General features: G+C 42.4%; 1 protein-coding gene across 1 annotated transcript in view; it reads right to left on the reverse strand.

Moving 5' to 3' along the window:
- Positions 1–17,553, reverse strand: part of LOC129703399 (AP-2 complex subunit mu) — a 58,679-nt gene that overhangs the window by 18,681 nt on the left and 22,445 nt on the right. The window contains exons 3-5 of the mRNA XM_055645800.1: positions 9,540–9,805; positions 6,917–6,999; positions 3,484–3,619 (exon numbers count right to left, since the gene is read on the reverse strand). Coding sequence (XP_055501775.1) covers positions 3,484–3,619; positions 6,917–6,999; positions 9,540–9,805 — 485 coding nt within the window. The remainder of the gene's footprint in view (positions 1–3,483; positions 3,620–6,916; positions 7,000–9,539; positions 9,806–17,553) is intronic.

The following is a 17,553-nucleotide window of genomic DNA, read 5'->3' on the forward strand; positions in this document are numbered from 1 at the left end:
TTTTACAAATAAAAAACTGAAAAGTGTGGTGTGCAAAATTATTCAGCCCCCTTTACTCTGATACCCCTAAATAAAATCCAGTGCAACCAATTGCCTTCAGAAGTCACCTAATTAGTAAATAGAGTCCCCTTGTGTGTAATCTAATCTCAGTATAAATACAGCTGTTCTGTGAAGGCCTCAGAGGTTTGTTTGAGAACATTAGTGAACAAACAAAACAGCATCATGAAGCCCAAGGAACACACCAGACAGGTCAGGGATAAAGTTGTGAGATGTTTAAAGCAGATTATAAAAAAATGGTTAGATTATAAAAAAATATCCCAAGCTTTGAACTTCATCCCAAGCATCTCACGGAGCACTGTTCAATCCATCATCTGAAAATGGAGTCTCTAGATGTGCAAAGCTGGTAGAGACATACCCCAAAAGACTTGCAGCTGTAATTGCAGCTAAAGGTGGTTCTACAAAGTATTGACTCAGGGGGGCTGAATACTTTTGCACACCACACTTTTCAGTTTTTATTTGTAAAAAAAATTGAAAACCATGTATCATTTACCTTCCACTTCGCAATTATGCACCACTTTGTGTTGGTCTATCACATAAAATCCCAATAAAATACATTTACGTTTGTGGTTGTAACGTGACAAAATGTGGAAAAGTTCAAGGGGTTTGAAAACTTTTACAAGCCACTGTATAGTGAAAAGCCTTGTTTTGCAAGCTGTCCAAATAGTACTCTACATACATACAATCAAGTCAAACTCGCATAAAAGGACGGGGTGTTAAATAAGGTTCAGATCTCATTGGGGTGCAAAATACTTCACTCTAGATTTTGCCACCATAAAATAAATTCTGTAAATCCACAAGCATCAAGGAAGGAAGAGAATTCAGACTCGGAACATCACCTGAAGGTAACCTACAATTGCAATTTTCACTGCTTCCCCATTTAGTACTACCTACAAGGCTGCAACATGCTACAATATTCCTGGGCCTGCAATGTGAAAATTTACAGGTGTGTACTGTTCTTTACTTCAAAAAAGACATCTGCTCAGGTTTGTCAAGGATCTGGCATGAAACCCAGTGTTGAGATGAGGGGTTGGGGTTGCACCTTAGATAGCATGGTGTTGCAGAACCTAGAGTGTTCAGACCTGTTCTTGTCATCTATTGTTGGATATAATGGAAGGTGCTGTCTCCCCTTCTCTTTATTGGCTTCACAGCTCTATCTAACGTGGAGATTTCTCCTCCAGCTCAAAGGTGGCTGGCTGTACCCACACACAAATTCCATCAAACCCAACTGGGGGATGTGGGTACTGTGACAACAGATGGAGCAGGTTCTGCCAGTCTCCAATAATGACCTGCACTCACCATCAAAGTGCAGCCTCTGAACCCTGCATCTCAGCACAGAAGCCTCCAACATACTCAGCAGCAGTCCTCATGAGAATGAATTGGTTGAGGTTGAATGTGGGGTTATTGAACGAGATTTCCTTAATATCTAAGTACAGGCTATAATTTCTTAAACTCTTCACAGGATAATCTATTGATCACATGCTGTGTTGCACTGCCTACAAGTACAGCTTTCTTTATGGGCAGGACATCTCCTGTAGTAATAATAATAATAATACATTTTATTTATGGGCGCCTTTCAAGAGTCTCAAGGACACCGTACAAAAAATTTAGCAGGTAGAGGAAAAACATGTAAGGGGAATGAAATAAATAGTAGAGACATGACTAGTACACAAAGTAAAGACAGAATTCAATTCCAAACACAATACGAGGCAATTCATGCACAGATGAAAAGGGAGGGGGACGTGGGGCTAAGGATAGGCAGAGGTGAAGAGATGGGTCTTGAGGCGGGACTGGAAGATGGTGAGGGACACGGAATTGCGGATCAGTTGGGGGAGGGAGTTCCAGAGCCTGGGAGCTGCCCTGGAGAAGGCTCTGTCCCCAAAACTGCGGAGGTTGGATTTGTGGATGGAGAGGAGACCGGCTGATGTGGATCTGAGGGACCGTGAGGGTTGGTAGGGGGAGAGGAGGTCAGTGAGATATGGAGGGGCCAGATGGTGGAGGGCTCTGTAGGCGAGGATCAGGATTCTGTAGGTGATCCGGTGGGAGATGGGAAGCCAGTGAAGTTGTTTGAGGACTGGAGTGATGTGATGCCAGGATTTGGTGTGGGTGATGAGTCGGGCAGCTGCGTTCTGGACCAGTTGGAGTCGGTTGATGTAGGTGGAGCTGATGCCAAGGGGAAGTGAGTTGCAATAGTCCAGTCGGGAGGAGATGAAGGCATGGATGAGTCTTTCAGCAGCGGGAGGTGTGAGAGAGGGTCTGAGTTTGGCGATGTTGTGGAGATGAAAGAAGGAGATTTTAATGACATGGCGGATGTGAGGCTCAAGGGAGAGGGTGGAATCAAAGATCACGCCAAGGTTGCTGGCCTGGGGAGATGGGGAGACAGTGGTGCCGTCGATGGTGAGAGTGGGGTTATTGATTTTGCTGAGTGTGGATTTGGAGCCTATGAGGAGGAATTCTGTCTTATCGCTGTTGAGTTTGAGGAAGTTATGTTGCATCCAGGTTTTTATAGCTGACAAACAGGAGTTGATATGGGAGAGGGGGGGGGGGGTTGTGGGGGGGATTTGGTGCCAAGGTAGATCTGGGTGTCATCGGCGTAACAGTGGAAGTCCAGGTTGAAGTGGTGGAGTATCTGACCAAGGGGGAGGGTGTAGATGATGAAGGGGAGGGGGGGCGAGTACGGAGCCTTGGGGAACGCCTTGAGTGACTGTAGCTGTAGCAGAGGTGTGGTTGTGGAGAGAGATGAAGTGGGATCTGTTGGAAAGGTAGGAACGGAGCCAGCTGAGTGCAGAGCCTTCAATGCCGAGGTCTTTGAGTCTGGTGAGCAGGATGTTATGGTTCACTGTATCGAAGGCTGTGCTCAGGTCGAGGAGGATGAGGATGTTGAGGGAACCAGTGTCAGCAGAGGTGAGGAGGTCGTTGAGGACTTTGAGGAGAGCAGTTTCTGTGCTATGGAGGGGGCGAAAGCCAGATTGGAGGGGTTCAAGTAGGTTATACGCAAGGAGGTGGGAATGAAGTTGCGACGCAACGATACGCTCCAGGGTTTTTGAAAGAAAGGGGAGGTTTGAGATTGGGCGGAAGTTAATGAGAGAGGAGGGATCAAGACCAGGTTTCTTTAAGATTGGTGTGACAGCAGCAGTTTTGAAAGCGGAGGGGACAATTCCTTGGGACAATGAGGAGTTGAAGAGATTAGTGAGGTAGGGGCAGAGAACGGGGAGGCAGGACTTCAGCAGGGGAGTGGGGAGAGGGTCGAGGGAGCAGGTAGTGAGTTTGGAAGAGCTGATGAGCTTGTCCACAATAATGAAGTAGAGACATGCATGTGAAATTGATCTCAGGACGGTGATTAGGAGTTGGAAAATGACAAAGAAAAAGGGAGCAAGCACTAAAAGCTAAACCTTCAATAGACAGCAGCACCTAGTTATTCCATACCTTGAGGTGACATTAATAGGTTGACACTCTCCAGAACATCCAGGAAAAGTTCATTTCGACGATACTTGATCCCTTCACGCCTCCATCCAATCTGCCCGGTTACCTGGCTTGTGATTTGTGACTGCTCTTCCTTGGTCTGCCATAAAAAACATATCCCCAAATTCCTGTTAAAATATTTGCAGTGGTGCTGGGTTACAAGTATAGTCCACTGTCACTATCTAGAGCAGTAAGACAACACATCCCCATGTTAGACCATAGCAGATGTCAGCAATGCCTTCCCCTTACTTCAAGTGGAACTAGATTCAGGCACTTCTGTGAGCATAAGGAATTCCCTCCCCCACCATCATAAGCAACACAGATGTAGGCGGATTATCCTACCTGGTGCTATAAATCAGATCGCCAGTCAAAGGTGGAGAAAGAGAAAGCAGTACAGCAGGATTACAACCAGGAGCACCACACACACGGTTAAGAGGCAAGCAGTCAGTACACAGAAGAGTTGATAAAAAAGGAGAGAATAAGTTAGCAACAAAAGCAGATGCAACACATTAAAAACTGACATGCACTGATTCAGCTGCCTATCATGCTCCTCCATGTTCTCAAAGCTATTTGTATTCAACTAACTGCTTTGCAATCCAGTAATCATCACCCTTTAGTCACACTGTCATTATAAACCAGGTTAATTATAACTATCCACTATTAAAGCATCAATAATCCAACTTCCATGAAGATCAAAGTACAATGTTATAAACATCCTCTAATTGGTACATTTGAAAAAATACATTGTTGGTCTTGAGGGCTAACGGAACCAAGGGATATGGGGAGAAAGTAAGAACAGGGTACTGATTATGGATGATCAACCATGATCATATTGAATGGCAGTGCTGTGTCAAAGGGCTGAATTGCCTACTCCTGCACCTATTTTCCACGTTTCTATGGTGCTAGATAAGGTTAATTCTAACACTGTTTTATTGTATGCCTGTGCAAGACTGCTGACATTATTTTTAAACTCGGGCCCATGTTTAAATGGTGTTCCATTAGAACGAAACAGGATTTTATTAAATAACATTACCACTCATTCTTCCTCACTGTTCTTTTTCATCAACATAAACAGAAGGCTTCATTAACGACAATGATTCTGATACGTGTGGTGGTGGGTTCATGCGGGTAGTTTTACTGCATCTGACAACCCACTTGCCTGGACAATTAAGTAGATTTCTTGTTTTTAAATATCGCTATATGGAGAGAGAATGGAATAGGTCTAGTGTCATAATTAAAAAACTGTTTGCTTCTCTTGTTTATCTCTTCCTTGGTGAAAGGTGACCCTTTCTTTCATCACAAGATTTCCTTTCCTAGTATGATTACTCACTTTAAATTACAAATCCCCAGTGGGAGAATATAATCTTCATATTATGTGAATAAGAGACTTATCCTGAAGGTCCAGTGACAACCTGCCCTGGCTGTGCTGAACATGATGGCAAGATCAACTCTTACCTGCCTGCAGATAATTCATATCCCTCCATCTCCTGCATATAGAAACATAGAAATTAGGTGCAGGAGTAGGCCATTCGGCCCTTCGAGCCTGCACCGCCATTCAATATGATCATGGTTGATCATCCAACTCAGTATCCCGTATCTGCCTTCTCTCCATACCCTCTGATCCCTTTAGCCACAAGGGCCACATCGAACTCCCTCTTAAATATAGCCAATGAACTGGCCTCAACTACCCTCTGTGGCAGAGAGTTCCAGAGATTCACCATTCTCTGTGTGAAAAAAGTTTTTCTCATCTCGGTTTTAAAGGATTTCCCCCTTATCCTTAAGCTGTGACCCTTTGTCCTGGACCTCCCCAACATCGGGAACAATCTTCCTGCATCAAGCCTGTCCAATCCCTTAAGAATTTTGTAAGTTTCTATAAGATCCCCTCTCAATCTCCTAAATTCTAGAGAGTACAAACCAAGTCTATCTTATATGCTTATCCAAAAGCCTCTTAAACGCCACTATTATATCTGCCTTAACCACCACCACCCCCCAGTGAAGCATTCCAGGCACCCAGTAACCCTATGTAAAATATAAACCTGCCCTGCATATTTCATTTAAACTCTGCCCCTCTCACCTTAAAGCAATGCCCTCTGGTATTTGATTTTTCCATTACATTTGATTGGAAGTGAGTGAAGCTCAGACCCACGACTGTGCAGGATGCAAACCAGTGACATCAAATCCTCAAAGCTCTTTGTTATATTTAGTGACTTCCTGCTGAGTCAGGGTATTCCTCTCTGCAGTGGCAGCAAACATAGGATACATTCCCAACCATACTTCACTGGGTCTCCACCCCAAATCTACCAACAACATATAATCCTATCTGCAACAACCAGACTTTCCAAACAGGAAATGTTATTAGTTTGCTGGCACCAGCCCTACCTCAGGAAGATTATCACATTATTGAACTCCTGGGAGCAGAACTATGGAATATCTGGTTATCAGGCATGCCCCTGGAGAAAGTGCTTACATCTCAACGAACGAAAGTCAACACACTACTTGTTGTTGACAGGATCTATTTCCATTTCTCATTCAACATCCTTAATTGAAGAGTAAATTAAAAAAAAATCACAGCAGTTTTTAAAAAGGAAGGGGCAATTTCCCAGTTAACTTGATTACTACGGGTGTCACGGGTTATGGAGGGAAGACAGAATGGGATTGAGAGGGAAAGATAGATCAGCCAGGATTGAATGGCAGAGTTGATGTGCTGAATGGCCTAATTCTGCTCCGACAGCTTATGACCTTTCCTCAACCGGTGTGCTCATCCACCAGGCAGCATATCAGCACAGTGGTCAAGCTCAGTAGAAGAGTTTGGGTTGGTGGATGGTGCAGCTGACAGGATCATCCTGAAATCCTACTGTGAAGACATCAACTCCCACTGCAACACGTGCGTGAAAATGTACGAAGACCACAATGCAAGAATAGGCGAGTGTCTCACACTCAGTTTATTGCTATAGCCCATATAGAAAGAATAGCAGCCCTTCAGAAGTGGAGAAAATTCAAAGATAAGAACATGTATAAGAACAGTAGACCATGCGACCCCTTAGGACTAGCCCATTGAACAAGATTACAGCTGATTTGACATAAAATATTGTATTGCACTATCCCCAAAACTGTTTGATATCCAGAAATTAATTGATCCCCATTTCAAATGAACTATTACTGAGACTAGAACATTTCAAAGATCCACCAAAAGCAAGTCAAGAAATTTCTCCTAATTTCAGCCCTGAATAACCTACTCATTTTGGGTGGAGTTGAAGGAATACGTCTTAAAGTTGCCTTTTAATTATAGCTTTTAAATATGGCCATTATTTAATCTGTAGCAACACATCATGACTAGCAAATACATAAATAACTCTGCAGCAATGCTGCTTTCTTCAAACTACTTGATACTGCTTACCTGACTTTTGATTCCTTGTTGGGTAATGAACGTTTTCAATGCTCCTGTCTCAGAATTTTGTGGGTAACCAAAATCCAGGATTTCTGTGTGGAAAGACAACTTATTTTAATTCTAGGCTCAAGGTAAAAGATTGATCCAAGGCAAGTTTATATTTCCTATTGGAAGTAAACAAAAAACTCATCAATTTGGAGGAACAAAAAAACCCCCAGTAGATGCTGGTTTATACTGAAGATAGACACAGTGCTGGAGTAGCTGGTCAGGACCCGAAACATCACCCATAATTTTTCTCTAAAGATTCTGCCTGACATGCTGAGTTAGCCTTGCACTTTAATTTACACATTTTCCCATTTCCCATCCAGGCTAAGAATTTGCAATAGCTATTATTTGTCTCTAAAACCAAGGTTAGAGTGAACCCTTATGCTCTTTTACCTAGTCTGGCTCGATGTCTGATAACTCCTAGGTTAAAAATTATTTATTTTTATTTCCAAATCTGTGTCTCTTCAACTTTCCCATAATCCACTTTTTATATTCTGTTGTATTTCCTGCATCTGAAGTATTTCGCTTATGAGACTCAATTTAAAAAATTTCTGTTCAACTCCCTTCAGTCTTAGCCCTTCCCATCTTTAAACTATGTTCTACAAGCCCAGCATTTTTGCTTTGGACATATTTTCATTCTTAATTTTACTGTGCTATCACTGGCACTTGTAACTCCCATTATAAAAAATCCAAGTGCCAGAATTCTTTCTGCTTACCTTCCTCCTTAAAACTGACCAGTTTGACCAATGCCCATCACTTGTCCAAATCCCTCCTTTTGGCTCAGATTTTTTTTAAATTTAAGTTTGAAGCCTGCACTCAATGCGAGTTCGACATTCATTGCATGCTAAAGTCCTTTATCCTCTAATTCTCCGTTGAATTTGTTAGTCCAGGCCCACCGCCAATTTTCAAACAACTGATGGGCCGACAATTACTTTAATCTGGAAAAAAGTGAGGCGGCCGATCTCAATCTCATTGGGGCTTTCAAGGCCGATTTGTGGGTCGGTATCTCGAACTGTCTAAGTGGACCATTCTGGTACCGTTTAACTCCTCTCTGAGACCATATCTTCTGATGGTCCGGCAAAACAAATAATCCAGAACCATGGGTCCCGAAAAATTGGTGGTGGATCTGTAATTATTTTCTATTTATTGTCTCTCCTTTGGGCTTGCCATATGACAATTCCCTGTGGGATAAAGTATGAAAGAATTCACACTTTGCAACTTCCACATAAAAGATGTGGGAAGAAAAATCAAACCCAATGAGGCTTCAGATCCAATCCATAAACTTAAGTGAAAACTAGTATTATTTTTATTCATTACCTCGATTTTTTTGTTAAAATACTCAGGCTTTGCTTTCAAGGAACAGTACAGCACAGAAACAAGCACTTTGGGCCATTATTTCTGTGCCAAACATGATGCCAGGTTCTCCTCCTCCAGCTGGCTGGGATCCACATCCCTGCAGCTCTCTGTACCTATCTAAAAGCCATTTAAACGCCGTTATGATATCTGCCACAACCATCACCTCTGACAGTACATTCCAGGCACCCACCTTTCTGCATAAGAAACTTGCCCCACACATCTCCTTTAATCTTACCCCATCTTACCCCATGTGACCTGAAAGTTATGCTCTTTGGCATTTTCACCCTGGGGAAAAAAGGTTCTGACTATCCACCCCAACTACCCTCCTCATTATTTTATATACTTCTAACAACTCCCCCCTCAATCTCCAACAGTCCAGAAAAAACAATCCAAGTTTGTCCAAACTCTCCATATAACCAATATTCTCAAATCCAGACAACATTAGCATGGCTAATATTTACTACTCCTTCCCGTGTCCTGAAGGTGGCAGTGGCCATCTTTGAACCATTAATAAGATGTTGAAAATGCCCAAGTCAGCATGTGTATAGTCAGAGAAACAACGTTAAAGCTTCAGTTGGCGAGGTTTCATCAGATCCAAGGTTAGTGACCTGAAATATTGGCTGTGGTTCTCTCGTCATGGATGCTACCTGACTTACAGAGCCCTTTCAAAACCTCCCACAATAAAATATCCGCAATGACTGGCTTTTAGATTTTACAGATACAGTACAGAAATAGGCGACCAGTGACTACCCATACATTAACATTATCCTACACACTAGGGATAATTTACAATTTTACTGATGCCAATTAACCTACAAACTTGTACGTCTTTGTAGTGGGGAAGGAAACCGGAGCACCCAGAGTAAGCCCGCGTGGTCACAGGGGGAACGCACAACCTCCATACAGACAGCACGCAGTCAGGATCGACCTGGATCTCTGGCGCTGTAAGGCAGCAATTCTATCGCTGCGCCACCCCATACTTTGTATTCCTTTATTCTGGTCACGATCACCAGATTTTCTCAGTGGACTCTTAAGTACCTCAGTGAAACACATGGGATAGTTCATAGATAAAACAATAATAAATCATACAATTAATGTCAAATCATACTCTGGTGAATTGCATTTTATGGTACAATTAATTATAAGAGTTTTAGGACTCACTCATATTCAGCACCACCTGCACATTGTTCCTTCTGTACACACATATTCCATCAATATAGATTGCACCTACCATCCAGAAGCTCATAGATGAGGACAAAGTTGTTCTTGATATTTTCTTCACTGATCTTTCCAAAGTAGGAGGTCATAACATCACACATTTTGTACAGGAACTCAAAGACCATGGCTGCATTGACATTCTGCTTGGTGACGGCAGCCAGCCATATATTCGAACGTTTAACATGGAAGAAGCTGGTACGTGCAATGTTGGTCACTGGGGAGCGCACTTGTTGCCTGGCATGGATGACATTGACGCGGAAAGCATCCACTGCATTCCGTCTGAAACAGAAATCAAAACTCGCTCAGGTTACACAAAACAAGCCGCCATTTAAATATAATTTACAATTTCATTTTTAGACATGTGAAACTCATGAACCCAAGAAGAACAGAAAATACTGGTAACACTCGGATCAGGAAGCACCTGTGGATAAGAAACATTTCAGTTTCTGGTCCAACACCATCATAACTGGGAAAGAGCCATTGTTTCTATCTTTCCCAGTTCTGGTGAAGAATCTTTGACTTGAACCAATCGCTATGTTCTCTTTCCACAGATTCTGCTTAACTAGTAGTTACACCAGTTTATGTTTTTATTTCATATTCAGCTATTAACAGTTTTTTAAATTTCAATTTATAGACGGTAATGTTGTTGCTACGTTTGTGTACAGCTATAGACTGAAACATACAATACGAGATCCTTTTCTAAAATTCATAATCAAACTCTTTTGGTCTAAAAGTTGTGTTGAATGCAGATCCTAGACCTGTAACTCAAGACAAGGATTTGCACAGTCATGATACAATGCTAGTTCAGCTAGTAAAAAAAAAGTTACTTCACTTCATAGTTCACTATGGTTATTAAAAAAAAGCAAGGTCGTGCAGTGCAAGAACAGAAAACACTTTTTATTTAAAAAGTCTCTAATTTATCAAACCACTTGGTTATATTGACCTGTTGTGACACCTATAAACTGGTAGCCAGATCAAGGGGACTGGGAAAAGTGTTTTGGCAAAATAACAACTTTACAAACAAAAGTTGCCTTTGAACAAATATATAGTCCTTTCCAAAGTTAAAAGTTACTCTTGGTCAGGATGAGGAGACAAATGGGTGTGAATTCTGTTTTCAAATTGGCCTTCAACAAAATAACCCTGATCTAAAAGGTCACATATCCCTGTTGATCCGTACCAGTACATACTTCCAGCAATGGGGAGTTTGAGGGAACGAACTACTAAACTGACTCAGAAGCGATACTAACTAATTTGAATCTCCAAACCTGGGAATATAAGGAAGAGAAGAGGGAGTTAAGATCAATTAGAGTTATCAATACCACAAAAGCTCAGGATTGTTAAATTAGGATGCACGCACTATGGAAACATGCAGGTTTTCTTTTTAGATAATTTTCAGGCAGCCACAGACTAGATTCAAATTTATTTTGATTTCTGTCACTTCTGCTTACATCCCTGAGAGTACCACCAACTTCTCATCTTTCTCACCTGGGCTCACCTATTTCTCCCCTCTCCCTCTCCTTCCACTTACATTTCTTTCTCTATCTTCCCAATATCGTTTTGTCTCACACCTTCTGTCTTTTCACCTCTGGCATTTGTCTAACCATCTGCCTCCCCACCTCGCCTGCATCAACATATAACCTGCCGGGCTTTAAACTGTACCTCCTTTCTTCAAGCTTTCTTCCCATTCCTCCCTCCCCTACAATGTCTGAAGAAGGGTCCCGACTCGAAACGTCACCTATCCAGAGATGCTGCCTAACCAGCAGAGTTACTCCAGCACCATCTTTTTTTGTAACCAGTACCCGCAGCTCTTTGTTTCAGTATATTTCATTCGATAGGTCTGCTAATGCTGACAAGTATCCTGCCATGGCACAAATCCACTTCCTGCCAAGTCTTACAGCAAGATCCAACATGCATGGCTGATAAGCTGTCACAGACTGTCTGAACATGCACAAATTCTCAAACATTAGCAGAAGCATACTTAGCTCATTTTCCTGAGATATAATCAACAATATAAATAACATTGTTTTAATGTAATGGCTGGACTCCAGTAAAGCGACTCAAGTAAATTAAATTGTTGCAATTAACCTTGATTTTCTACTAGAATTTAATTGGAATGAAATATTGATTCTTTGGCTCAGTCACAGGTCACAGCCCATACCACAGCCTGGTGAGGCCAATTCTGAAGTATGGTGTACAATTTGTCGTCAAATTATAGGAAATATGTCAACAAAATAGAGAGAGTACAGAGGAGATTTACTAGAATATTGCCTGGGTTTCAGCACCTAAGTTACCGAGAAAGGTTGAACAAGATAGGTCTTTATTCTTTGAAGCGCAGAAGGTTAAGGGGGGACTTGATAGAGGTCTTTAAAGTTATGAGAGGGATAGACAGAGTTGACCTGGATAAGCTTTTTCCATTGAGAGTAGGGAAGATTCAAACAAGAGGACATGATTTGAGAATTAAGGGACAAATGTTTAGGGGTAACATGAGGGGGAACTTCTTTACTCAGAGAGTGTGGAATGAGCTTCCAATGGAAGTAGTGGAGGCAGGTTCGATTTTATAATTTAAAAATAAATTGGATAGGTATATGGACTGGAAAGGAATGGAGGGTTATGGTCTGAGTGCAGGTAGATGGGACTAGGTGAGAGTAAGTGTTCAGCACGGACTAGAAGGTCCGAGATGGCCTGTTTCCGTGCTGTAATTGTTATATGGTTATACACTGATACCCCACTTGGCACCACCCTACAGAGCACCAATTCTGAACGATGCCCTTGGATCTGCAGTTTGATCACTCACGAAACACACCTTGCTGCGCTTTAGAAAGACATCTGCTTGGATTGTGCAAGAAATCTGGTGGACCACCTGCCCTTGCCTAGCGCCCTCCCTCCATTTAGAACGGAGACGAGGAAACACGTTTTCTCACAGAGAATGGTGAGTCTGTGGAATTCTCTGCCTCAGAGGGCGGGGGAGGCAGGTTCACTGGATGCTTTCAAAAGAGAGCTAGACAGGGCTCTTAAAAACAGCACAGTCAGGGGATATGGGGAGAAGGCAGGAACGGGGTACTGATTGGGGATGATCAGCCATAATCACATTGAATGGCGGTGCTGTCTCGAAGGGCCAAATGGCCTACTCCTGCACCTATTGTCTATTGTCTCCCCGGCTTCTAAGCAGGGAAGCAAGCACAAATCCCACCCCCTCCATTGACCCCCATGGCGGAGTGCAGGGGAGATGCCTGTGAATGATGGCCAGCACTGGTGACCTGTAACATCTGGTCCACACGTTGAGAGACCACCTAGATCTGAGTTCTCTGCCATCCCCACCTGGAGAATTCAAAGTAAGCTGCCATCTCTCCATCACTTAGCTTGAGTACACAGTTCCCACCAGCCCACAGACTTCCCCATGTTAACATGTTCAGCAGTTATTGCTGCCTTTCGACCATGATACAATAGAGAAATCTGTGCAACGATGGTTAGCTGTAGATCTAGAGGGTAACGCAGCTTCCCTGACATCCAACAAGAAACAATGGGATAGAAGAATCCAAGTGGTCCAGCCATATATGGAGCAGCTGCTGTGAGAACCAGGTATGATCCTCACTCACTATGCTGAACACCATACAGTACCAGGCAACACATCTACACATCAAGTAGCTGCACCACCCAGCATCACCCTCGCAGGTAGCCTTGCCACAAGCTGTGGGGGCCTTCTTGGTAGATTCCTCCAGGTTCCTGACTCAGCAGCATACGAGGTGGTAAGGAGTTCCTACTATGCTCCCAGCAAAATTACAATATCAGTAGTTCTTCTCTACATTAATAACAATGCATTTTAATGCTGATTTCTTTAATGCTTGTGCTCCTGTGCTTGAAGCAAGTAACAGAGTAGTCTGTGCTAGAGTTAATACTTCTCTTGAACCTCCTACCTGAGCTCAGCATACCCTATTCCTTCCTCTCATGCATACAAACTTCCCTTAAAAGTATTGCATTAAACGCAGTGGAGCTAAATTTCGGTAACAGATTTGAATTCCTGCCAACTACTGCTGCTCAAAGACTTCCCCCATCATACCAACCCCGGGTTAATTACTTCAACCATGTAACAACTACCAACATGCCATGGCAAAGCTCAAAATAGGTCAAATCACTGGTTGCATAGCACAAAGGTGACAAATGACTCTTACCTATTCCTAGTGCAGCCAATGAGCACATGATGAGATGAGGGAAAATGAGACGTCAGCAAGGAAGGGGAAGTGACAGACCAAGGAGAGAGGGTTAGAACATACAAAGCCCAGAAAGAAAAAAAGACACAGATGAGAACTACAAAAGGACTATTCACAGACATCTAAAGGAGAACAATGGACAATCGAGAGGTGCAAATCACCAGCACATGCAAAAGCATTAGTCAATAATTGAACATATTACATGCCTGATCCAAAACAGATCTGTAACCCTATGCATGCTAGAGATGGCTTTTATAACTCGCATTGTTTTCAAACTATTTTATCTCCACTGATCTATCAGGAAACTGGCACATCCATATTTGAATAGGTCTCAGATGGGGAGATCAGACTTTAGGAAATGCATTGGGTAAGAACTAAAGGTTATCGCAATATAAACAATTTATGCTGGGGTAACTAGCCAATAGATTCTGAAACACTGCTGCCTCACACAGATATTACAAAGTGTTCCCCATCCACATAACAGATGAGATTATTAACATTTTACTCCCAAAAGAGAATTGGAACATATCATGTTTAAGAAGGAACTGCAGATGCTGGAAAATCGAATGTACACAAAAATGCAGGAGAAACTCACGGGTGCAGCAGTATCTATGGAGCGAAGGAAGTAGGCAACGTTTCAAGATGCTGCTGCACCCGTGTCTCTCCTGCATTTTTGTGTACCTTGGAACATATCATGTCTCAATTTGTCTCCAAAGTAGCACATTTGTCCCTCACCCCCAGGTCAAATGATCCACAGTCATCATCAAATGCCATGCCATCTTATTTCCTCATTATTTATGACAGGAAGTCAAAGAACAACAATATGGAATTCACTGCTGAAATTTTGGCAGAATTCCAATTACAAACAGTGCTATCCTTGCTAGAAACTGGGCATAAGCAGAGAAAACGGAAAATAATCATTGGAAATGAAAATGTGATAGAAATAATAGGAAATAAAACTCACTGCTAACCATTGCAGATGAGTGGAAAAAAAATAACTGATTTTATCTAAGGTCTTAAATTCCGTTAAATCATCTTATTGTGCTTCACTTCAACCAAAATTAAGCAAATATTAGGGCAGGGTCAAAAGTCTAGGTGGCTGTTTTTAAGATGCATCTTAGAGGGGAAGGAGACGTTTTGGCATGGAATGTGGGGAAAGACTGACTGTGGGATAAATTAAAATTAAAACAAATTAAATTGGAGCTTATTCATTCCAAATTGTAAGGATTAATGAACTGGGGGTGATAACATATTGGAATGATGCAAATTTTAAATTCAATGAGGATGTTTTAGCAGGCAGCAGATATTGATATCCAAGTACAAGATTAGATTAGTTTATTGTCACTTACACCAGGGTACAATGAAATTCCTTGTTCACAGCATATCAGCAGATCAACGGTGGATGCAATCTCGCTGGCCACTTGGACAACAAAAACTCATATGTCAGGCTGTTATTCATTGATTACAGCTTGGCATTTAATACTATCATCCCCTCCAAGCTGGTTACCAAACTCGCAGAACTGGGTCTCTGCGCATCCCTCTACAATTGGATCCTCGACTTCCTCATCCACAGACCACACTCTGTTCGTATTGGTGGAAATGTGTCAGACTCGATAACAATCAGCACGGGAGCACCTCAAGGCTGCGTGCTCAGCCCCCTGCTGTACTCACTCTATACTCATGACTGCGTAGCCGGTCATAGTGCGAACTCCATCATCAAGTTCGCTGACGCCACCACTGTATCACTGATGGGGATGAGTACGAGTATAGAAGAGAGATCGAGTAACTGTCCATATGGTGCCAGCACAATAACCTGGCCTTCAACACCAGCAAAACCAAGGAACGGATTATGGACTTTGGAATGAGTAGGATGGGGACCCACAGTCCCATTTATATCAACGGGTCAATGGTTGAAAGGGTCAAGAGCTTCAAATTCCTGGGCGTGCACATCTCTGAAGATCTTTCCTGGTCCGAGAACACTGATGCAATTATCAAGAAAGCACATCAGCGGAGGACTCTCTCTAACTTCTACAGGTGCACAGTAGAGAGCATGCTAACCGGTTGCATCATGGCTTGGTTCGGCAACTTGAGCGCCCTGGAGAGGAAGAGACTACAAAAAGTAGTAAACACTGCCCAGTCCATCATCAGCTCTGACCTTCTTTCCATCGAGGGGATTTATGGAAGTCACTGCCTCAAAAGGCTGGCAGTATCATCAAAGACCCACACCATCCTGGCCACACACTCATCTCCCTGCTACCTTCAAGTAGAAGGTACAGGAGCCTGAAGACTGCAACAACCAGGTTCAGGAATAGCTACTTCCCCACAGCCATCAGGCTATTAAACCTGGCTCGGATAAAACTCTGAACATTAACAACCCATTATCTGTTATTTGCACTTTATCAGTTTATTTATTCATGTGTTTTGTAGTCAATGCCTACTATGTTCTGTGTGCTGAAGCAAAGCAAGAATTTCATTGTCCTATCAGGGTCACATGACAATAAACTTACTTGACTTGAACTTGATATAGAGTGCCCTCCATAATGTTTGGGACAAAGACCCATCATGTATTTATTTGCCTCTGTACTCCACACGTTGAGATTTGTAATAGCAGAAATCATGTGGTTAAAGTGCAAAATTTAATAAAGACCATTTTTAGACATTTTGGTTTCGCCATGTAGAAATTACAGCCATGTTTATACATAGTCCCTCCTCTCCCCCCCCCCCCCCCCCCCCCCCCCCCATTTCAGGGCACCATAATGTTTGGGACACAGCAATGTCATGTAAATGAAAGTAGTCATGTTTAGTATTTTCATTTCCTTTGTCATATCCTTTGCATGCAATGACTGCTTGAAGTCTACAATTCATGGACAATAGACAATAGGTGCAGGAGTAGGCCATTTGGCTCTTTGAGCCAGCACCGCCATTCAATGTGATCATGGCTAATCATCCCCAATCATTATAGAGAGAATTCTTCTGTCATCAGCTGTGGAGGTCTTCCTTGGCCTGCCAGTCTCTTTGCGATTAATAAGCTCATCAGTGCTTTATTTCTTCTTAATGTCCCAAACAGTTGATTTTGGTAAGCCTAAGATTTGGCTGATGTCTCTAACAGTTTTATTCGTGTTTCTCAGTCTCATAATGGCTTTGTTGACTTTCATTGGCACAACTTGGTCCTCATGTTGATAAACAGCAATAAAAGTTTTCAAAGGTGATGAAAAGACTGGAGGAAAGACTAGGCACTGAGAGCTCTCTTATACCTGCATTAAGGAAGCATTTAAACACACCTGAGCAATTACAAACACCTGTGAAGCCATGTGTCCCAAACATTATGGTGCCCTGAAATGGGGGGGACTATGTATAAACCAGGGACGTGCGGTCAGGGGAGGCAGAGCCTCACCTGTCATACTCCCAAATGAAAATAGCTGTTAAGAAAAGTAAAGTAAAATAATAATAAAATAAATATAAAGATTTTTCCACTGATCTCTGTTATGTAATTTCTAGAATAATCTTATCATTTTTTATAGTCAAATCGCAAATACAGGGAGAGATGAGAGGTAAGGCAGCGACGAGCTGAGCCTCCTCTCTGATTGCGCAACCCCTCAGAAACTGCATGGAGCGCGGGCAATAAGCATGTGCCTGTTACTATCTCTATGTATGTCACCAAAGTAATGTTTATAACCCCCTTCATTACATGTCCTCACCTTCCATATTCCAGGTAACGTATTTCACATATAAAGATATTAAATTTGTGCTTGCTGATCTCACATAAAACTGCAAAGGAAAAGCTCCAGGGGAGGCAGCGATCACATCTGCCTCACAAGG

The sequence above is a fragment of the Leucoraja erinacea genome, chromosome 14 (genome assembly GCF_028641065.1).
Source record: "Leucoraja erinacea ecotype New England chromosome 14, Leri_hhj_1, whole genome shotgun sequence".
Lineage (NCBI taxonomy): Eukaryota > Metazoa > Chordata > Chondrichthyes > Rajiformes > Rajidae > Leucoraja > Leucoraja erinaceus.